Source organism: Mustelus asterias, chromosome 24 (genome assembly GCF_964213995.1).
Source record: "Mustelus asterias chromosome 24, sMusAst1.hap1.1, whole genome shotgun sequence".
Lineage (NCBI taxonomy): Eukaryota > Metazoa > Chordata > Chondrichthyes > Carcharhiniformes > Triakidae > Mustelus > Mustelus asterias.
In genome coordinates this window covers 30,109,077-30,131,797 of record NC_135824.1, presented here as the reverse complement: position 1 = coordinate 30,131,797, position 22,721 = coordinate 30,109,077, and the positions used below count along the sequence as shown (strand labels likewise).

The following is a 22,721-nucleotide window of genomic DNA, read 5'->3' as shown; positions in this document are numbered from 1 at the left end:
ATATAAAGTGGACATGTCAAAGCATGAGATGATGAAAGGATGTTTACCCCTTGTGGGAGAGACTAGAACTGTGGGCGGGGGGGTGGGGGGCACAGTTTACAAGTAAGGGATCATCCGTTTAAGACGTAGATGATGAGAAGTTCCTCCTCTCAGACAGTCATGAGTCTATGGAATTCTCTTCCCAGAGTGCAGGGTCGTGGGACTATATTCTATAGTATGGACACTAAATACTATATTATAGATATAGTATTAACTATAGACACTACAGTAAAGAAAGCCCACCAACGCCTCTACCTTTTCAGAAGACTGAGGAAATTTGGCATGTCAGCTACGACTCTCACCAACTTTTACAGATGCACCATAGAAAGCATTCTTTCTGGTTGTATCACAGCTTGGTATGGCTCCTGCTCTGCCCAAGATCACAAGGAACTACAAAAGGTCGTGAATGTAGCCCAATCCATCACGCAAACCAGCCTCCTATCCATTGACTCTGTCTACACTTCCCACTGCTGCAGCAAAGCAGCCAGCATAATTAAGCACCCCATGCACCCCGGACATTCTCTCTTCCATCTTCTTCCGTGTGGAAAAGATGCAAAAGTCTGAGGTCACGTACCAACCGACTCGAGAACAGTTTCTTCCCTGCTGCTGTCAGACTTTTGAATGGACTTACCTTGCATTAAGTTGATCTTTCTCTACACTCTAGCTATGACTGTAACACTACATTCTGCACTCTCTTGTTTCCTTCTCTATGAGCGGTATGCTTTGTCTGTATAGCGGGCAAGAAACCATACTTTTCACTGTATGCTAATACATGTGACAATAATAAATCAAATCAAATATATTTAAGGCTGAGTTGGATAGACTCTTGACTGATAAGGGTGTCAAAAGGGTATAGGAAGATTAGCCATGATCTTATCAAATGGTTTAGCTGACTCAAAGGGCCGAATGGCCTACTCCTGTCCCTAATTTGTACAACATCAGTGGAATCTCAATCTAATGCAGTTGCTTGGTAGGATGTATCCCCTATTGGTCACGATAAAAATCACTTTGTGTCCCCAAATCTATGTAGTTTCTTGAAGTCAATAATCCATTTATTACCTCTTTTATTACGCTAATCTCGTTCCGTTTTATTGTACTTAATGCTGATGGAAAATGCTTCCTCTAAAGTCTTTCCTGTGCCTAAACGAAACATTTTATCTTTCAGGATGATTTCAGTGACCTCGATTCGTCACAAAGTTCACAATTCTTCGATGAACAGGTAACAATTTTGTTTGCGACTTAAGCTTTAATCGGTCAAGAACCGAATGGCTTGTGAGCTCGGATCAAACTGAGAACCATGTTACTTGCACAGGTGGTTAATCCGCTCCTATCAGATTCCTCTCCACACTATTTTAATAATTTAAATGAGTTAGCATTTCTGCTAAATTGTCAAATTGGATGCGGTCCTAGTAATTTGGACACCAGACTTTAGAAGCTAAAACAGTCCGTAGATTAAAAAACAACTAGTTGATCTCTGGAGTTTCTTGTAGACGGAAAGGTTAAACAAAAATAACACGTTATTTATACTCTTTGCTTTCCACGATAATTTACTTGTAATGTGTTGTCTTCAGTGACATTTGCATTGAAATGCTCATTTTAATTTTGTACTGAAGTAAGCTGGTCTTGTGTCGTGAGCTGTTTTAATTCTACATTTTACATTTTGTCCACGCCAATTTAACTGATCTATTTCCACTTAGAGTCACCGAGTTTTGTAGCATGGAAACAGGCCCTTCGGCCTAACTTGGCCATGCCGCCTAGTTTTTGCCACTTAGCTAGTCCCAATTGCCCGTATTTGACCCATATCCCTCAATACCAATCTTACCCATGGAACTGTCTGAATGCTTTTTAAAAGACAACATTGTACCCGCCTCCACTGCTACCTCTGGCAGCTCGTTCCAGACACTCACCACCCTCTGTGTGGAAAAAATTGCTCTTTTGGACCCTTTCTCCCCTCTCACTTAAACCTATGCCCTCTAGTTTTAGACACCCGTACCTTTGGGAAAAGATGTTGACTATCTATCTATCTATGCCCCTCATTATTTTATAGACCTCTATAAGATCACCCCTAAGCCTCCTACACTCCAGGGAAAAAAGCCCCAGTCTATCCTTATAACTCAAACCATCCCGGTAGCATCCTAGTAAATCTTTTCTGCATTCTTTCTAGTTTAATAATATCCTTTCTATAATAGGGTGACCAGAACTGCACACAGTATTCCAAGTGTGGCCTTTACCCGCATAAATAATGAGAAAATGTCTTCTAGTGGTTCAACAGCAGAGTCAGTTTGATCATTGTCTTGTTGTGAGAGAAAAATGGAAGGATAGGAAGCAAGGCCTTTTCTAATGTTTTATTGTTGTGCATGGCCTGTGTGTGGTTTCCTTCTGTTTGCTGGTGCAGCTGTCCATTAGGTACCTGTGTGGTACCCTCTGGATTGCCGTGCACCCACCCACGTGTGGCTTAGAGAGAGTGTTGGGGGAAAGGGCCCGAATGTGACGGTTCAAGGCCTGCTTGAGGTAAAATGGGAAGAAAGTGACTTGAAGCGGGAGGGATGGGATTGAGTGTGAGTTCCAGGATCTGCTTTGGCTAGGAGGGAGGGAGGATACTGTCCCGTTCTCCTGTCCTCGCTCTGCTCGCTGACCTACATTGGTTCCAGATCAAGCAATGCCTTGATTTTAAAATTCTCACGCTTCTTTGGCTGCTCCAACCCCACATTCTTTCACGGTATCCGCACTCCAACAGTACAGAAGGAGTCTTACACAGAATGGCAGAAAGCGGACATTCGGCCCATCGAGCATTCACCAACAACAATACCATCCCGTAACCTCACATATTTACCCTGCTCATCTCCCTGATGCTAAGCATCAATTTAGCATGGCCAGTCAACCTAACCTGCACATCTTTGTGGAGTGAGGGAGGAAACTGGAGCACCCGGAGGAAATCCACGCAGACACGGAGAGAATGTGCAGACTCTGCACAGTCACCCGAGGTCGGAATTGAACCTGGGTCCCTGGCGTTGTGAGGCAAACATGCCACCGTGCCGCTGTAATTCTGCCATTGTCAATTTGAATTCTGTACTATTGGTGGCCATGCCTTTAGTTGTCTGGTCTCAAGCTCTGGAATACCACCCATTCATCCCTCCGCTGCCTCTCTTAACTTCTTTCCTCTCTTAAGACACTCCTTAAAAGCCACCTCATTTGGCCAAATATGTTATTATGTTTTCTAATGCCCCCTTGGGATGTTTCAAAATGTTAAAGGTGCTATAAAAATGTAAGTTATTTGTAATGACTTTAATGAGGTTGGCCTATTGGAATAAGAAGCCCCTGATTAAGGAGTCAATTGATGAGCCAATCAGGGAGTCTTTTACTTGTATTTACTTCTGTGTTCCTCTGGCACTCCCGAAGGTAGACTGCTCGCACTCTGTGTACTGCTGTTGGAACTGTAAGTAATGGAATTTTGGTGAAGGGATTTCTGCCTCCGAAGACTTATTACATTATTGTTGTTGAGCGGCCAAGTCCAAGGCCTGCCCAGAGTGGGAGTTGAGGAAGGGACTGAGCAGGTAAGATTGTGCCCTGGGTTTGAGAATGTAGGGAGAGAGGGAGCAGAAAAGCACGGTGCCTGGGTCAGACATTACCGAGGTGACAAGAGGGAGATGGGGCAAAGGCAGATCATGTTCTGGTGTGGATAGTTAGTGGGGTCTAATTGGTCTTTGTTAATGGAAAATGGGCGATAGCGAACCAACAGTTCATTTTTATAAACTGACCGACTTTCCTGTCGACAGGCACAATGGAAGAGAAAATCGGTCGAATTGTTCGACGGGTTACCCATTATGTACTGCCACCAAACGTCAATTTAACCTCCAAAACCGTTTTACTTACATTGGGGTCTAGGACCTCAAATATTCATTTGGTAGGCCAAGGTGTGAGATATAAGTCAGAGGATGCAACTGAGTTGGGATTATTTTATGAGGGTTAGTAGAAGGAGCTATCTGATGTTAGGGGTGGCACAGTGGTTAGCACTGCTGCTTCACAGCACCAGGGATCCAGGTTTGGGTGACGATGTGGAGTCTGCGCATTCTCATTGTGTCTGCGTGGGTTTCCTCCAGTTGCTCCGGTTTCCTCCCACACTCCAAAGAGTTAGGCTGATTGGCCATGCTAAATTGTCCCTTATGTCAAGAGGATTAGCAGGGTAAATATGTGGGGTTACTGGGATGGGGCCTGGGTGGGATTGTGGTTGGAGCAGACTCGATGGGCCAATTGGCCTCCTTCTGCACACCAGGGATTCTATTCTATTCTGTGATGTGTGGAGGAGATAGGCAGATTGTTAGAATGATTGCGGATCAGCTAAGTTTTGGTACGTTGGTAACTTTTTAATATTAGAAACCTTATTTCCTTTATGTCTTTAACTGCTGGTGAATGGACGGTGGCACAGTGGTTAGCACCGCTGCCTCACAGCGATTCCCAGCTTGGGTCACTGTCTGTGCTGAGTCTGCACATTCTCCCCGTGTCTGCATGGGTTTCCTCCCACAGTCCGAAAGACATGCTGGTTAGGTGCATTGGCCATGTTAAATTTTCCCTCAGTGTATCAGAACAAGCGCTGGAGTGTAGCGATTAGGGGATTTTCAAAGTAATTTCATTGCAGTTTTAATGTAAACCTACTCTGATAAATGAAATATAATAATAAAATGGATAAAACTCCATTGACACTAAGTGACTATCCACTGCTGGCTAGTTTCCATGGCAGCGGAGGCAGAAAATTCATTGTGGTCTTCTCACTGCTCTCGCTCCTTCCCACAATTTTACGAGTGGTGGGCTCGGCCTAGAATAGCCTGCCTGCCCTCGCCCAATTTGAGGGCCTTAATTGGCCAATTTTGAGGCTGGCAGGAGGGGTTCAGGGGGATGGGAGAATCCTGTCTGGTCACCCTGCTGGGGCCTCAGGCGGGTGGGGTGGGGGTGTTCAGTCCATCACTGTTCCCCTCCCCCCTTTCCCGATCTGAGGGAGGGGTGGAGGCCTAGCCTCCAGCCAATCAACACTCCATGGAGTAGCGAACAGCCACGGCACTGCCGTGATTGGCAAGGATATGCCTCTGACCAATTTCAATAATGGTTGTGTGGGGAACCCTACCATCCAAAGAATCGTGGCCCAGGGATTGGACTGCCTTGTGGATAAAACAGCGTAACAACCGGGAGAATAAAAACCAATCATTTCATCGTAAGTTCTGATGCTGGAAGGAATCGGGGAATTTGACAATCAGCTGGTATTAAGAAACAATCTCTTGACTCAGCATCACTGAACCCTGGCCAGTTCACTTTGAAAACCTGAAAGGAACCCAAGCTTTGGGTACGTAGTGGAGTGGATAAGAACTGGTCATGACTGGTGCTCACTAAGGAATGGAATCTGACTGGGCAAATGTTTAATTTTACGGGCCTGTGGAGGAAGGTAGGGGAAGGAACACGCGTTGTGTACGATGGAATGAGAGTCTCAGATGAGAAAAAATGAACAACATGGAGAACTCTGAACCAAAGAGATTCCGAAAGACCAATTCGGGACTGGGAATACTTCAAAACTGTTGAGCAAATTCCAGAGACCAACGCTATGGATGGTCGCTGCTGTCATTGTCAGCCAAGTCTGTTCAAGATTGCAGCACTTTCCACCAGTGAGGCTTTTGGGAGCGTTCCCAAGTGACAGGTGCTTCAGGGCTAGTCACAAGGTTGAAGTTATTTGCTGCAATCTCACAGCCGTTGGTACAGAGCAGCAGTTTGACAGCTGCTTTGACAGCCTGCGCAAAGCCTTGAGCAGGCGGACAGTTAGTATCTGCCGCTGATCCTTTTACTTTTGCCAGTGGCTGTATCATTGCCTCATTTGCAATGCAGCACTACTGGTGAAGACTGACTTCTCCTCTTCCCATGTCAGTGATGGCAATATAATAGAAACTGCCCTCACTCTCGGCACCTTCCCTTGGCTCATGCCAGCTGTGACTCAGTGGCTAGCTCTCAGTCAGAAGACTGTCACTGCAGGCACCTGAGCACCTTGTATAGGCTGATACTTCCGTGTCGTGCTGAGGGGATACTGCACTGTTGGAGGTGCTATCTTTCGGATGATATTTCAAACTGGGCCCCATCTGTCCTCTCAGACGGATGCAAAAGATCCCATGCTATTTCAGAGAAGACCAGGGCTGGTCTGAAAGACAGAGAATGAACGACATAGAATCCCTACAATGCAGAAGGGGAGGCGATGGCCTAGTGGTATTTTCACTCGACAATTAATTCAGAAACTCAGCTAATGTTCTGAGGCCCAGGTTCGAATCCCGCCATGGCAGATGGTGGACTTTGACTTCAGTGAAAAATAGCCGTAATTAAGAATCTACTGATGACCATGAAAACATTGTCGATTGTCAGGAAAACCCATCTGGTTAACTAACATCTTTTAGGGAAGGAAATCTGCCGTCCTTACCCGGTCTGGCTTGTATGTGACTCCAGATCCACAGCAATGTGGTTGACTCTCAACTGCCCTCAGGCAGCTAGGGATGGGCAATAAATGCTGGCCAGCCAATGACACCCATATCCCACGAATGAATAAAAAGAATCTGAAATTAAGAACTAAAAGGGATTTCATTTGTTTCATCATTTCAAAATGGCACTGTGGCTCAGTTAGGTAAGACAACAAGCTCAAACAATAAGAATAAGCCATGATCTTATTGAATGGCGGAGCAGGCTCGAGGGGCTAGATGGCCTACTCCTGCTCTTAGTTCTTGTGTTCAAACAGGGGATCTCATGTTGAGCTAAAGGAGGGAGTTCTGCAGAAGAATCACTGGTCAAGTATAACTAACTGAGTTGTCAAGTAGACAGAGAGTGAATGTAATCAGTGTTGTATTTTTAATAACAGTTCATTTCAAGCGGCGGGTTTGCAACATTTGTATTTAGTTTCAGAATATGAGCAGGCAAAGGGAGACTTCCTGTAGCTCCTTTGCTGGGGAGGAAGAAGGGGTGGGAGAAGGTGCTACAGAAGTGGCAGCCAGTCAGGGCAATAGAGTTGCCTGCATGGTTGGATTGGACCACAGAGAGAGAAGATGGCGGCGAGGGATGGAGTGACTGACTCTGTAGCTCGTAAGGGTTAAGGCTGATGAGGATAGATATCACATCATTGTCAGAGCTGCAAAGGGTTTGATCGGGTAGATAGACGGAGACTATTTCCTCTTCGGGGGAAGCCAGTACAACAGGACATAACCTTTAACTTATATCAAGGTCATTCTGGGGTGACGATAGGAAGCTCTTCTTCACACAAATGGTAGTGAAAATCTGGAACTCTCATCCCCAATAAAGCCGCTGAGGTGATGGCAGGGGACAATTGAAAATTTTTAAAATGGAGATTGATACATTTTTGATCAGTAAGGAGTTAAAATATATGAAAACAAGGCGGGTAAATGGAGTTAGCATATGATCAAACTAAATGACAGAGCGGGCTCCGGAGGCTGAAGGGCCTACTCCTGTTCCAAGGTCATTGCCCTGGTCAAAGCCACCAATCACAATGCTGCAGATAGGCCAGAAGTGAGGTTCTTGCTCAAGCAGAGAATTGTGTGAGTTCCGGGAACGGAGCGACCGAGGAGGAAATCAGTCAAAGATCAGGCGGTAACAGGAGAGAATGGGGGAGGAAAATATTGAACGGAATGTAGGGGCGAGTGTGTTATGACCCTGTTGGGGACCATTCAGAAGAAATCCGAATGCCCAGTGATCAATCGACAGAACCAAGAGTTCACATTTTTAACAAAAATAAATTGTGTACAAGAATTAAACAACGCACACACTGTTAACTTCATTGCAGTGTTAACGTAAGCCTACTTGTGACACTAATAAATAAACTTTAACTTAACGCGATAGTTTAGTATTATTGATGCTGTGAACTCAGTTCTACTTTTGATTTGCCCCCCCCCCCCCAAGAATTCCCTTATACATTACACCAATCTTGAAGCCTCACTCATCTCTTGAGGACCTATCAAAAGGTATACCCCAGCCCTCAGAAGTCCTTTTGATTTCTCCTAATTGTTCCAGATATTGTCTAAGGTATGAAATTGCATGGGGATTCTTCCATTAGTTGTTGGCGAAGCGATCCCACAATTTTCTTTAGAACTATGGATATCTCAGCTCCTTGTTCCGATTGCCAACAGATACCCAACTGTCTATTCGCAGCTTTCAAGCTAATTCTGCTGACTGAATTCTGCCACAAGGCTCTGTGAGGACCACTGTCCATTTCTTCCTCTGGGGACAAGCTAGGCAAATCTTCCAGTTGATTTTTCCTTCTCAAAATCCAAACTGAGCTTAAGCCCCAACTGCATTCCGCATTGCAAACAATAAAGTTAATACTTTCTCTGTTTAAAGTGCAGGTCCGACGAACAATCATCTCCTATTCACTCTCCCAATCCAGTGAGATCTAGACCTAAGTAAAACTGCAACTGCCTACTTTCTGAACGAGCACTCAGATGACTTTATAAAAAAAGAACCTTCTACCCCCACAACCCACCTCCGTGACAACATGGTGTAACTTGGGATGGTCTCAAACAGAAAGAACAATGCCCCCGTGAAGGCAATTATAGATTCCCAAAATCATATTGCCCATCTTTCTGGTGGGCATTATCCAGTAATCATTAATACAAATCAATAACCATCCTGTCATTAACTCCAGCCAATAACAATACACATCATGACCTAATGGAATTTTATTTGATATTAAAATTATGGACATTACCTCCCTTCTGTTGCCCAACAATATGGGACGCTTGACAGTGAAATGATTCCCACCGAATTGAACCCACGTGTCTCTCGTTCGACCCTGAGAAATTCTTCATGTCTGCTCACCACCAGTGTTATCTCTGGGAGTTGTATGATCCTATTCATAAGGCTAGCATTGGTAGCCATCTTGTTCCTTACCACTGCTGATAGCATGACTGCTTTCAGTGAATCTATTGTTCCTTCCCTCTCCCTGTATTTTGTCACTGACTGAATTTTTGCAAAATGTAACCAAAAGCAAAACACATCCATCTTGTAAATTCAAAATACATGTTTTAAATGAGAAATATTTATTAATTATGCAGAGCTGTCTTCTATGGCAACAGCCCTGGCTGGCTTACATTCCCATTATCCAAGATCATTCATTCTAAAGTTCGTGTCGTGTTAGTGTTCCTAAATCTATGGTGATGTGTTTATTAGCCTAATTCGCCCCCCTACATCAGATACTAATGCAGATGGAGCATTCCACCATCCCACCATCTGCCGTGGTGGGATTTGAACCCGGGTCCCCAGAGCATTAGTTGAATTTCTGGACTAATAGTCCAGCGATAATACCACTGGGCCACCGCCTCCCCCTGAATCTTAATTGTTTGAAAGTTTGGTGTATTTATTGATGCAATTTGTTTTAATTCCAGGCCCTCGAACAACAGGAAGGGAAGAGTCGAGATCCATTGGCATGTAGTATGCCCTCGTACCTCCTAACAGTCCAGCTGAAGGAAGGCCGGAATCTGGTAATCCGGGATCGCTGTGGTAAGAAAGTTCAATGCCAATTATTTTTTAACTCTATAATGGGCCACATGACAGTTTTAGCATTGCACTGAGGACAAAGAAACTCACCAAATATTTTGAATGTGATCATAGCATCAGTGTGGCCTCCTCCTTCCAGTCCCCAGATATTTGACAGGAGCATGCTTTGTGTTAGAATATTTGTCAGGAAGAAATCCTTTTGGTAACATATTCACATGGTGTTTTGTTTGGAGAAAGTGCAGTCCTATGAGGAAATATTGAGCAGGTTGGGCCTATATTCATTGGAGTTTAGAAGAATTAGAGGTGATCCAATGGAAACATAGAACATAGAAAAGCTACAGCACAAACAGGCCCTTCGGCCCACAAGTTGCACCGAACATGCCCCTACCTACTAGGCTTACCTATAACCCTCTATCTTACTAACTTCCATGAACTTATCCAAAAGTCTCTTAAAAGACCCTATCGAATCCGCCTCCACCACCACTACCGACAGCTGATTCCACGCACCCACCACCCTCTGAGTGAAAAATTTACCCTAACATCTCCTCTGTACCTACTCCCCAGCACCCTAAAACTGTGACCTCTTGTGGCAACCATTTCAGCCCTGGGTAAAAGCCTCTGAGAATCCACTCTATCAATACCCCTCAACGTCTTATTCACCTCTATCAGGTCACCTCTCAGCCTTCGCCTCTCCAAGGAGAAAAGACCTAGCTCTCTCAACCTATCCTCATAAGGCATGCCACCTAATCCAAGCAACATCCTTGTAAATCTCCTCTGCATGCTTTCTATGGCTTCAACATCCTTTCTGTAATGAGGCGACCAGAACTGGGCACAGTACTCCAGGTGGGGTCTGACCAGGGTCCTATACAGCTGCAGCATTATCTCCCGATATCTGAACTCAATTCCTCTATTGATGAGGGCCAGTATTCCATACACCTTCTTAACCACAGCCTCTACCTGCGACACTGCTTTGAGCGTCCTATGAACCCGGACCCCAAGATCCTTCTGGTCTTACCCTTAATATTATATTCTTTCATCCAACTCGACCTGCCAAAATGAACCACCACACACTTATCTGGGTTGAAGTCCATCTGTCACTTCTCCACTCAGTCTTGCATCTTATCTATGTCTCGTTGCAACTGCTGACATCCCTCTACACTATCCACAACCCCACCAACCTTTGTGTCATCAGCAAACTTGCCAACCCATCCTTCCACTTCCTCATCCAGGTCATTTATAAAAATCACAAAGAGCAGATCCCTGGGGCACTCCACATATAGGCCGGAATTTTACCGCCCCGCCCGTCACGGAAATCGGAGCAGACGAAGGGCGGACAATGGGAATGTCCATTGACCTCGGGAAGAATTTTATGGTTTCAGGATGGGTGAGGCCGTAAAATCCCAGCCATAAGATTCTGAGGAGGCTTGACAAGGCAGATGCTGAGAGACGGTTTCCCCTCGTGGGTGAATCTGGGACTAGGCGGGTAGTGTTTTAAAATAAGGGGCCTCCCATTTAAGGTAGGGATGTGGAGGGCGTTCTTCTTTCTGTGGGTTTGTTTGGAATTTTCTTCCACAGAGAGCGATGGAGGTTGGGTCATTGAATATATCCAAGGCTGAGTTAGACAGATATTTGATCTACAAAGGGAGGCCAGTGGGGGCCAAACAAGGACACCATGAGATCAGGCATGATTTTATTTAATGGTGGAACAGGCTTGATGGGCTGAATGGCCTACAACCTTATTCCTATTTATGACCTATTGAGAGCAACTGAGGAAATAGGAAGTGCAGAAAGCTGAGGAATGAACTCCGGACAATCTTCAAGACAAAGGGAAGAATGTGGCTGTAACTTTATTGGGGAGAAACACATGAATGCTTAAGTGAGCAATGAATTGGGAGATGGGAGAGTGAGGAGACAGGGTTGCAGTCGCGATTTGGAGTACATTGGGAAAGCATCTTGCAACAATAATGACCAGACGTTTGAGTTGGGCCTGAGCAGCTCTTTTGTATTCTCTGCCATGTCCTTTCCTGCAGCTATGTTTGAAGTCCTGCTTCATAAATAATAACTTCCATTTGTATTGTCTTAACTGTTCTTTATTGAATGCCCGTAATTGTTGGCGGGTCCAGGCCAGGAGGGGTCTATATACACCGGAAACACTGGTGGAACTTTCCCACCCTGGGGCCAGGAAATGCGACAAACTAAAAATGTCCATTGTCTTTGGTGGGACTGGACTATTCTGCCCCCTGTTCTGCAACTGAGTAACATGATGACCATGAAAGAGAAGAATATTTGAACTGAAAAGTTAAGGGAAATCAGAGGAGTAAACTTTCCAATCCCACTCACCGCGGGAATTGTCGAAGGTGGGAAGGACAATATAACGGATCATTAAAAGGTATATTTACCTCAGGCAGTAATTTATGGTGCCAATTGGGTGAGACTGGAAGATTCCGCCCATAGTAAAAGTTCAGTATTGGCTGAGAAACCCACCTGGGAATCCAGTGTGGGAGAGTTGTAAACACCATTAAATTTAGCTGTTAGGGCCTCGGCTGGAATTTTCCAGCCCTTCACACCAGCGGGATCTTCCAGTCCCACCGTTGTGAATAGAGATTTCAGTGGCTCACTGGCCCTGCCATGTGTTCTAGAAAATTCTGGCTCTAATTTCCGTAGTTCTCAGTCAGAGTGAAAGTCATATGTTTCCTTCCTGTCCTGTCGTGATGCCGATATCTCGAGAACAAAGCTTGAGTGGCAAGATTTTTTCCATTTGTTTTTTTCCAGCAGTGCACTTGTAAACGCTTCTGAGTCCCTGATTCTGAGGTAAAAATGTGAACAGCAAGTCCTAGCCAGTTGCTGAACTTCAGGGTGGAGCTTTCCTGCTGCTTCTGGGATCCTGATGTTGGGATCTGGGGATCCTGGGCCTGCATTCAGGATCTGGGATCCGGCAGGGATATTCCCGGGGACGTTCTGTTCATTGGCTGTCTCCGGGTACGTCCTCCAATTCACTGCGGTGGGTGGGATTTAGAGCAGTGATGGGCAACCTGGGCGAGTGAGGGGGCCGCATGAGTGGCCCCCCCTTCACCTCATTGGGCCGCAAGATTGAAATCAGGCTTGTTCACTAACCGTGACCCCATCAATAAGATGAAATACATTTAAAACACGCTAAATATATCATCGTGAGTTGCAGAAAATGCTTAATCATTTATATATTGAAAGAACTGTCATCAACTTCAAATGGTAAAAACAAAAGAGATATTTACACTTTTGACGCAGAGGGAGCACACGGCTCTCATAGTCAATGTTGTGAGCAATCAGCTTGCACCTCACTTGCCCTTGCTTTATGTGCGAATAACTTTAGTCATACCAGTAGGAAAATGACCGTGTGGACGGAAGTCAGGAGAATGTAGCAACTCTGCGTGTGGGCAAAGGTCAACAAAATGTCCCCTGGGGCTGCACTCAGAACCCAGATGGGCCACATGTGACCCCCGGGCCACAGGTTAACCACCATTGATTTAGAGACTGCATGCCCAATCAAGGCTGGACACAGCTGTGGCAGGTCAGGGGTCGAGAGGCCATCGCAACATGGAGGCACCCTTGTGGGGGCGTTGGGGTCACTTTAAGAAAATAATTTGAAGAGGCCAAGCAGGCAGGTCCCTTCTGATCAGAAGGGGAAACCCCTCCTGGGGGCTCACTGGGGTGGGCAGCTGCTTTTCTTATCCGCACTCTGCTCTTTGTGGGATGGAGCCTCTGACTCCGATAATCCTCTCTACCTTCCAAGGCCAAAGTGAAGCTGCCTTCATGAAACTGGCAGTGTTCGTATGTGGCAAGTGGATGTTCCAACGCCTGCAAGATGCCAACAGGCCACCTAAGTTGCCCCTAATTGGGACCTTGGATATGCTAATTGGCCACCCACCTCTGTTCAGTGGGCAGCCAATCTGTCTCCCAGGTAGGGAAATCTCCCCAGTGGTGGGAACCTGTGTCAATGGGTTGTCTGATCAAGCTTCCCGCTCATTTGCGGGTTTTCATCTTGAAGCTTGCCACTCTGGAGCTGGGAAAATTCTGTCAATTTCTTGGTACAGGTCTTTAACTTTCTGATTTCCACCCAGGTGTCTTTGCTTTCCAAAGAACAGGATGAGTCAAACAGCGACTCCTGGCCAAACCTTGAACCATTTACAATTAAGGATTGCAGCTAAATCATCCCTGGAGATCAAAGTTCTTTTTAATAATGTCCTTGTTTAGCGATCAAACTAATGTAAATATAGACATTATACACATGTGCAATCTATATATAATTAATCATCGATTTACAAAGAATCTAGCCGAGCTGCACAAACAGTAACGCGGGATCGGTCCAGAATGAATTCATGGGAATCAAAATGGAACAATGGAGGTATTCTGTAATAACTGGCAGGGTTGAGATAAACTTTCTTGGCAAACATCCCATTGTGGATTGTTCCGGAATTGTTACCTGGTTATTCACCTGTACATTCCACTCTCCCTCCATTCCACCCTTCTCATTTTCACTTTCTTCCTTCCCATCTTTGCATGCCTTCCTGAAACCTACCTATGGAACCATACCTTTCATCATTGTTCCTACCGTCCCATCCACTCGGATATTCTTCTGAATAAATTCAAGATTGCTGTTCTGCGGTTAGTTGGTGGTCAGTCTTTGCCAATAAGTAACAGTTGAAGGTGATTATTCTGCTCACTTCCCCTGTCGTTGCCCATGAGTGCAATAGCTGTGGTTGATGTCTGCTTTCCTTTATGTTCATGGCCCGTGCTGGTTTGGGGGTGAGGCCTGCTTTCTCTCTGCCACTGACATGGCACAGATCTTGGAGTTGGACTTAACCCGATATACTTCAGACTCAGAGTGAGAGGATAGCCAACTGAGCCAGAGCGTTTTAACTCCAATACCAATCTACAAGCTGTGATGCTGCTTCACCTAACTGACTCTTTCAATAAAATAACAGTATTGCTCTTTATCATGTCTCCAGAGGAGTAAATATTTATCAATCCTGTCGCCGAACAGCGAAACAATCAACTTTCCTCTTCAACTTTCCTCTTCATGCACAATATCAATTCTGTAAGGAGAAACTTCTCGATTGCTTTGGTTTTGAGATGTGTTCCCCGACCCGCCAGGGTTTCTTTTGCATCTTTGGGATGAGGGCACTGCTGGTTAGGCCAGCGTTTGTTGCCTATACCTAGTTGCCCTCGAGAAGGCGGGGGTGAGCTGCCGCTTTATGTATGTAGCAAGCGGATGTTCCAATGTCTACAAAATGCCAATGACCGCCTAAGTTGCCCCTAATTGGGGCCTTAAATATGCTAATTGCCTTCTTCAACTACTGCTGCCCGTGTGGTGTAGGTACACCCAGAGTGTTGTTAGGGAGAGTATTCAATGTTAATGACCTAGCGATAGTGAAAGAACGGCCGATGTATTCCCATGTCGGGACTGTATGTGACGTGAAGGGGAACTTCCAGGTGGTGGTGTTTCAATGCGTCTGCTGTCCTTGTCATTCTAGGTGGCAATGGTCATGGGTTTGGAAGGTGCTGTTGAAAGAGCCTTCTCAAGTTGCTGCAGTGCACCTTGAACTTGGTACACGCTGCCATCACTGTGCGTTGATGGTGGAGGGTGTGAATGTTTAAGGTGGTGGATGGGGCACCAATTATAATGACATTGTATTGATTGCATTTTCAAAATTTAATATTTTGAAAGCAGCAAAAAAATTTCCACTACTTAATGGCTGACTATAAAAACAAACTGAAGAGTTTTGCTTTCAGTTTCCACCTGTGAGAGATTTCTCACTTGTGACAACCCCCAAGGTCAGGAGGGAGCTAATTCCTATCATCCTGATACTACTTACTCACCAGAAAGTGGGGCAAGGATTAAAACTCACAGGAAGAGGAAAAATTATGGCATAATCTTCACAGTTTATAGGCGAGAATGCGCAAACCTTCAAACATCCCACCTACCATAGAATCATAGAAGCATACATTGCAGCAGAGGCCCATTGGGTCTGTACCGACACATTAGAAACACCTGAACTCCCATCTAATCCCATCTGCCAGCGCTTGGCCCATAGCCCTGAATGTTATAGAAACATAGAAAAACTACAGCACAAAACAGGCCCTTCGGCCCCACAAGTTGTGCCGAACATATCCCTACCTTTTAGGCCTACCTATAACCCTCCATCCTATTAAATCCCATGTACTCATCCAGGAGTCTCTTAAAAGACCCTATTGAGTTTGCCTCCACCACTACTGACGGCAGCCGATTCTACTCGCTCACCACCCTCTGTGTGAAAAACTTCCCCCTAACATTTCCCCTGTACCTACCCCCCAGCACCTTAAACCCGTGTTCTCTCGTAGCAGCCATTTCCACCCTGGGAAAAAGCCTCTGAGAGTCCACCCGATCAATGCCTCTCAACATCTTATATACTTCTATTAGGTCTCCTCTCATCCTACGTCCCTCCAAGGAGAAAAGACCAAGCTCCCTCAGCCTATCCTCATAAGGCATGCCACTCAATCCAGGCACCATCCTTGTAAATCTCCTCTGCACCCTTTCAATCTTTTCCACATCCTTCCTGTAATGAGGCGACCAGAACTGAGCACTGTACTCCAAGTGGGGTCTGACGAGAGTCTTATATAGCTGCCAAGTGCTCACCAGGTATTTTGTAAAGGATGTGAGGCAACCCACCTCTACTACCCTCCCAGGCTGTGGATTCCAGACTGTCACTGCCCTCTGGGTAAAAAAGTTTCTCCTCACATCTCCCCAAAGCCTCCTGCCCCTCACTTAAACCTATGTCCCCTTGTGACTGACCCTTCTACTAAGGAGAATAGCTGCTCCTTATCCACTCTGTCCATGTCTCATAATTTGTACACCTTGATCAGGTTGCCCCTCAGTCTTCTCTGGTCCAACGAAAACAACCCAAGCCTATCCAAACCTCTCTTCATAACTTAACTGTTCCATCCCAGCCAGCATCTGGCGAATCTCCTCTGCACCCCTTCCAGTGGAATCACATCCTTCTGATAATGTGGCGACCAGAACTGCACACAGTACTCCAGCTGTGGTCTTACCAAAGTTCTATACAACTCCAACATGACTTCCCTGCTTTTGTAATCTATGCCTTGATTGATAAAGGCAAGTGTCCCATATGCCTTTCCACCACCTACACCCTTCCGCTTTCAGAGATCTGTGGACAAACACACCAAGATCCCTTTATAACACAGAACTTCCTAATGTCCTACCATTAATTGAATACTTTCTTGTCAAATTATTCCTTCCAAAGTGTGTCACCTCACACTTTTCAGGGTTAAATTCCATCTGTCACTTATCTGCCCATTTGACCATTCCATCTATATCTTCTTGTAGCTCAAGACACTCCACCTTACTGTTAACCACCCGTCCAATCTTTGTGTCATCCGCAAACTTACTAATCCTGCCCCCCGCATTGTTATCAATGTTATTTATATAAATGACGAATAAAATGGAGCCCAACACAGATCCTTGTGGTACGCCACTGGACACTGGCTTCTAGTCACTAAAGCAGCCTTCTGTCATCACCCTCAGTCTCCTACAATTGAGCCAATTTTGAATCCACTTTGTCAAATTATCCTGTATCCCATGTGAATTTACCTTCTTTAAAAATCTCCCATGTGGGACCTTGTCTAAGGCTTTGCTGAAATCCATATAAACTACATCGACTGCACTATCCTCGTCTACACACCAGGTCACCTTCTCAAAAATTCAATCAAATTTGTTAGGCATGACCTCTTTCTGACGAAGCCATCCTGACTACCCCTGATCAAGCTTTGCCTCTCCCAATGGAGATAGGTGCTCTACTTCAGATGTTTCTCCAATAGTTTCCCTATCACCAACATGAGGCTAACTGGTCTGTAGTTCCCTGGTTTATCTCGACAACCCTTCTTAATTAACGGAACCACATTAGCTGTTCTCCAGTCATCTGGCACCTTCCCCGTAAGAAGTCTCACAACACCAAATTAAAGTCCAACAGGTTTATTTGGTAGCAAATACCATAAGCTTTCGGAGCGCTGTCCCTTCGTCAGATGGAGTGGATATCTGTTCTCCAACAGTGCACAGACACAGAAATCAAGTTACAGAATACTAATTAGAATGCAAATCTCTACAGCCAGCCAGGTCTTAAAGGTACAGACAATGTGGGTGGAGGGAGCATTCAACACAGGTTAAAGAGATGTGTATTGTCTCCAGACAGAACAGCTAGTGAGATTCTGCAAGATCAGGGGGAAAGCTGTGGGGGTTACTGATAATGTGATAATGGAAAGCGCTCCAAAAGCTTATGGTATTTGCTACCAAATAAACCTGTTGGACTTTAATTTGGTGTTGTGAGACTTCTTACTGTGCTTACCCCAGTCCAACGCCGGCATCTCCACATCATGACCTTCCCCGTGGCCAGAGAGGAATTGAAAATTTGGGTCCGAGCCCCTACAATCTCTTCCCTTGCCTCCCGCAGCAGCCTAAAGCACAATTCATCTGGAGCTGGAGGTTTATCCACTTTTAAGGCTGCCAACATCTCCAATACCTTGTCCTTCCCTCGTTCCGTTTGTTCAAGAACGTCACGGTCTCTCTGTCTGAATTTCATACCATCGTCCTCATTCTCTTGAGTGAAGACGGATGTGAAGTTTTCATTCAACAATTTACCAATGTCCTCTGGCTCCACCCACAGATTTCCCCCTTAGTCCCTAATGGGTCCTACTCTTTCCCAGGTTATCCTCTTCCCATCGATATGCTTATAGAATATCTTGGGATTTCCCCTACTTTTACCAGCCAGAGCTTTCTCATATCCCCCAAGCCTTCGAGCACCAGCTAACCCCCCCTGCCCCCTACACATGGTGCATGCAGATCATTGGATTTATCAGCCATCTCAGGATGCATTGAACCAGCATAGAATTAGGTCGTCCTCAATCCCAAGAGACTGACGATCAGGAGAGTTGGGTTGGGTGGGAGGTGTGGTGGGTGGCGTGGTGTGGAAGCACCCGGAGGAAACCCACCCAGACACGGGGAGAATGTGCAGACTCTGCACAGATAGTGACCCAAGCCGGGAATCGAACCTGGGTCCTTGGCGCTGTGGGGCAGCAGTGCTAACCACTGTGCCACCATGCCACCCAGAATAAGAGTCATAGAGTAGTAATAGTGATAGAGCAATACAGCATGGAAATAGGCCCTTCTGCCCTCCCGGTGCCCTCCCAGCTAGTCCCAATTGCCCGCGTGTGGCACCAACAAAATGTAAGAGCTGTTGACCAAATGTAATGTGTTGGCTGTTGCAGACGGGAGGTTTCTGATCTCTCGTCTCTCCTGACGATTTATACATGAGTAAACTTCCTCATGGACTCAAGTCTTTGTCCCGTATTGTTGGAAAGTCAAATGGAAACTGGGAAGAGGCCATTTTAACTTGCGTAGGTGATATTGCACCTCACTTAAGTTTTCGGTTCCATGGACGTCCTTTGGGGCCGGTCTGACAGTGTCCATTTTGTGCCATTGCCAGAATGTAAAATTAACCAGGGCAACATGCAAAGTCCTGTGAGAACTATGTGAGAATTGGAAATGCTCCAAGGCAGTGAATGAGATGTAGATCTGTGCTATGGTCGGTTATTAAAGCCAAGCTGTGGAAAACTTTGCTTTTCTCTTACTGAACAGCAAACAGCAAAGAATTCGTGTGAACGCTTTAAATTCATTCTTACTAGTTGCCAGCTGCAAGCATAAACAAATATTCAAATTCTGTTTATACAGTTGAAACAAAACTGTTGAAGTTTAATGTCTGTATTTGGTTAGATTAACAGACCCAAAGGGAAGGCTACTGCCAATGAGGGCTTTTTCTATTGTTTGATATTCTCAAAAGATAACTACGCCCTGTTATTATTTTCCTGTGTTTGATTTTCATGGAAATCATAGAAACCCTACAGTACAGAAAGAGGCCATTAGGCCCATCGAGTCTCCACCGACCACAATCCCACCCAGGCCCTACCCCCATATTCCTACATATTTTACCCACTAATCCCTCTAATCTACGCATCCCAGGACACTAAGGGGCAATTTTAGCATGGCCAATCAACCTAACCCGCACATCTTTGGATTTTATATAGATCTTTAGGAGGGACCACTTAAACCTGACAACTGAAGGTGCCATAACAACCCAAGAATTTTAAAAATATTTAATTAGTGTCACAAGTAGGCTTACATTAACACTGCAGTGAAGTTACTGTGAAAATCCCCCACATCCACATGCGGCACCTGTTCGGGTACACTGAGGGAGAATTTAGCATGGCCAATGCACCCAACCAGCACGTCTTTCGGACTGTGGGAGGAAACCTGAGCACCGGAGGAAACCCATGCAGACACGGGGAGAATGTGCAGATAGTGACCCAAACCAGGAAACGAACCCGGGATCCTGGCGCTGTGAGGCAGCAGTGCTAACCAGTGTTCTACCGCTGTCCACTTAGATTAACAATCCCGGAAAATTCCAATTAACAAGAACTTTTTCCTGTTACTCAATCCATTTGAAGATCTAATCAGTAATTATGTTTGCGGTTTCTTCTAATGTTAATTTTGGTGTTGATATTCATATCAACCTTCCAGTTAAGGTTGGGTTTTGGCCTAGGTTTTGTCATGGGCAATATTCTAGCCTATTCCTTTTGAATGCTTTACTGCTGGGATTGACATAGAATATCGGTGGGATTTTTCGTGCCCCTGTAGCAGTGGTGGAGATGGCCTGCCATTGGGCGGCGGTGGGATCTTCCTGTCCCACCGCTGTCAGTGAGTCTTCCCGTGGGGATCACCGTCAGTGGAACCGGAAAATCCCACCGGCAGGAACCGAAATCCTGGACAGATAATGGTTGCAGCACAGGAGGAGGCCGTTTGTCCCTCATGGTGATACTGGCTCTCTGCAAGAGCAGCTCATCCTGTCCCACTACTTTGCCTTTTCCTCACATCCCTGCAGTGTTTTTCCCACTCAAGATGATTCCTCAATTCCCCTTTACATGGAGGCTGCGTGACACAGCGGCAGCGTCCCTACCTCTGGACCAGATGCTCCGGGTTCGAATCCAACATCAGGCCTTGTTGGCCACGGAAGGAGAGCATTCAACGCGGTTCGAAGGGCTGATAATCAGCTTCCCCCCCCCCCCCCCCCGCCAATCCATCTGTTATTCCCCAAGGGTAAAAAAAACAATCTGGGTGTGCAGATAAGCTAAAAAATAAATCCTTTAGGATCGATGATTGAATCTGCCTTCACCACTCCCTTGAGCAGTGCATTCCAGATCTTAATTACAAAATTTGTAACAAGCTTTATCCTCATGATACCATAGAACATAGAACAGTACAGCACAGAACAGGCCCTTTGGCCCACGATGTTGTGCCGAGCTTTATCTGAAAGCTTTACCTTTGGCTCTTTTGATCTTCAACTTAAATTGGTGTCCTCTGGTCTCCGATCCTTCCGTCAATGGAAATAGTTATCTACCCTGTCCACGTCCCTCGTGATTTTGAACACCCTTATATCAAATCTCCTCTCAATCTTCTCTTCACGAATGAGAACAATCCCTGTTCCTCCAAAACTATTCAGGTAACTGAAGTCTCTCATTCCTGGGACCATTGTGAATCTTCTCTGTACCCTCTTTAATGCTTTATGAAGTCCAGGTTTCTGTATGCCCCTTATTAAGCTGTCATGCCCCTGAAACATGAAAGAGATCATGAATTGTTTAAATCAAACCTTTTTTAATGTTTAAAAAGTAGACTTTGCTGAACTCTGTGTGTGTGTGTGTCTGTGTGTGTCTGTGTCTATGTCTGTGTGTGTCTGTGTGTGCGTGTGTCTGTGTGTGCGTGTGTCTGTGTGTGCGTGTGTCTGTGTGTGCGTGTGTCTGTGTGTATTGGCCCATTGAGCCTGTAACAATCCCACCCAAGTCATATCCCCGTAACCCCATGTATTTATCCCGCTAATCCCCCTGACACAAAGGGGCAATTCAGCATGGCCAATCCACCTAACCTGCACATCTTTGGACTGAGAGGAAACCAGAGCACCCGGCAGAAACCCACACAGACACGGGGAGAACGTGCAAACTCCGCACAGTCACCCGAGGCTGGAATTGAACCTGGGTCTCTGGTGATGTGAGGCAGCAATGCTGACCACTGTGCCACCTCGCTGCCCAAGGTTGTGGGTTTAAATCCCACTCCAGGGACATGAGCTCATCATCCATGCTGATACAGTCAGAGGTGTTGTCTCTCAAATTGGGCATTAAATACTCTTGTGGATGTTGAAGATCCCTGGGCTCTATGTTGAAGAAGAGCAGAGGGTTATTTATCTGGTGTCACTTTCATGACTTACCTTTGCTCTTTTTATTACTTTTTAGTGACCCTTTGTTAATCTTTAAAAGCTTCTCAACCATCCAGCCTGCCACTGACCTTTGCAATACGATATGCATTAGTTTTTGTCTTTATGCTCTCCTTAACGTCCTTGCTCTCTGGAATATCATTTAGTTAATAGGACTTGAATATCCCCTTAAACAATTGCCTCTGCTCATCAACTGTCCTACCTTGTAGTCTTCCTGGCCAGTCCACTAGGACCAAACCTGTCCTTATGTCTATGTAATTTCCTTGGTAAAAATCCAATTTGCTGGAGTGGGACTTCAGTTTCTCACCATCAAATTGAATTTGAAACGCAATGATCACTCTTCCCTAGAGGATCCTTAACTATGAGATCATTTATTTGCCCTACCTCATTATATAATACCAAATCTAGATTAGCTTGCTCCCTGATTAGTTCCATAACATATTGCTCTAAGACCAAATCTCAAATACATTCTATTGACTCTCCCTCAAGGCTACTTTTGCCAATTTTATTATTCCAATCAATATGCATATTAAAATCACCCACGATTATTGCTGTACCTTTCTTACAAGCCCCCCGGTATTCCCTGGTTTTTACTGTGCCACACTGTGAAACGACTGTTTGGGGAACTAAGGATTACTCCCACCAGCGACTTCTTTCCTTAGCTATTCCTTATTTCTACTCAGACTGATTGTACATCTTGTACTCCAGTGTCTATATCATTTCTCACTACAGCACTGATCTCTTCCTTAACTGACAAAGCTACATCACCTTTTTCTTCTTGCCTATCCTTCCGAAACACTGCCTACCCTT

At 45.4% G+C, this 22,721-nt stretch overlaps 1 protein-coding gene across 1 annotated transcript in view; it reads left to right on the top strand.

Moving 5' to 3' along the window:
- The window catches only part of LOC144511296 (multiple C2 and transmembrane domain-containing protein 2-like), a 447,793-nt gene that overhangs the window by 100,051 nt on the left and 325,021 nt on the right, over positions 1-22,721 (top strand). Inside the window, exons 2-3 of the mRNA XM_078241512.1 lie at positions 1,205-1,258; positions 9,453-9,567. Of these exons, the coding sequence (XP_078097638.1) occupies positions 1,205-1,258; positions 9,453-9,567 (169 nt within the window). The remainder of the gene's footprint in view (positions 1-1,204; positions 1,259-9,452; positions 9,568-22,721) is intronic.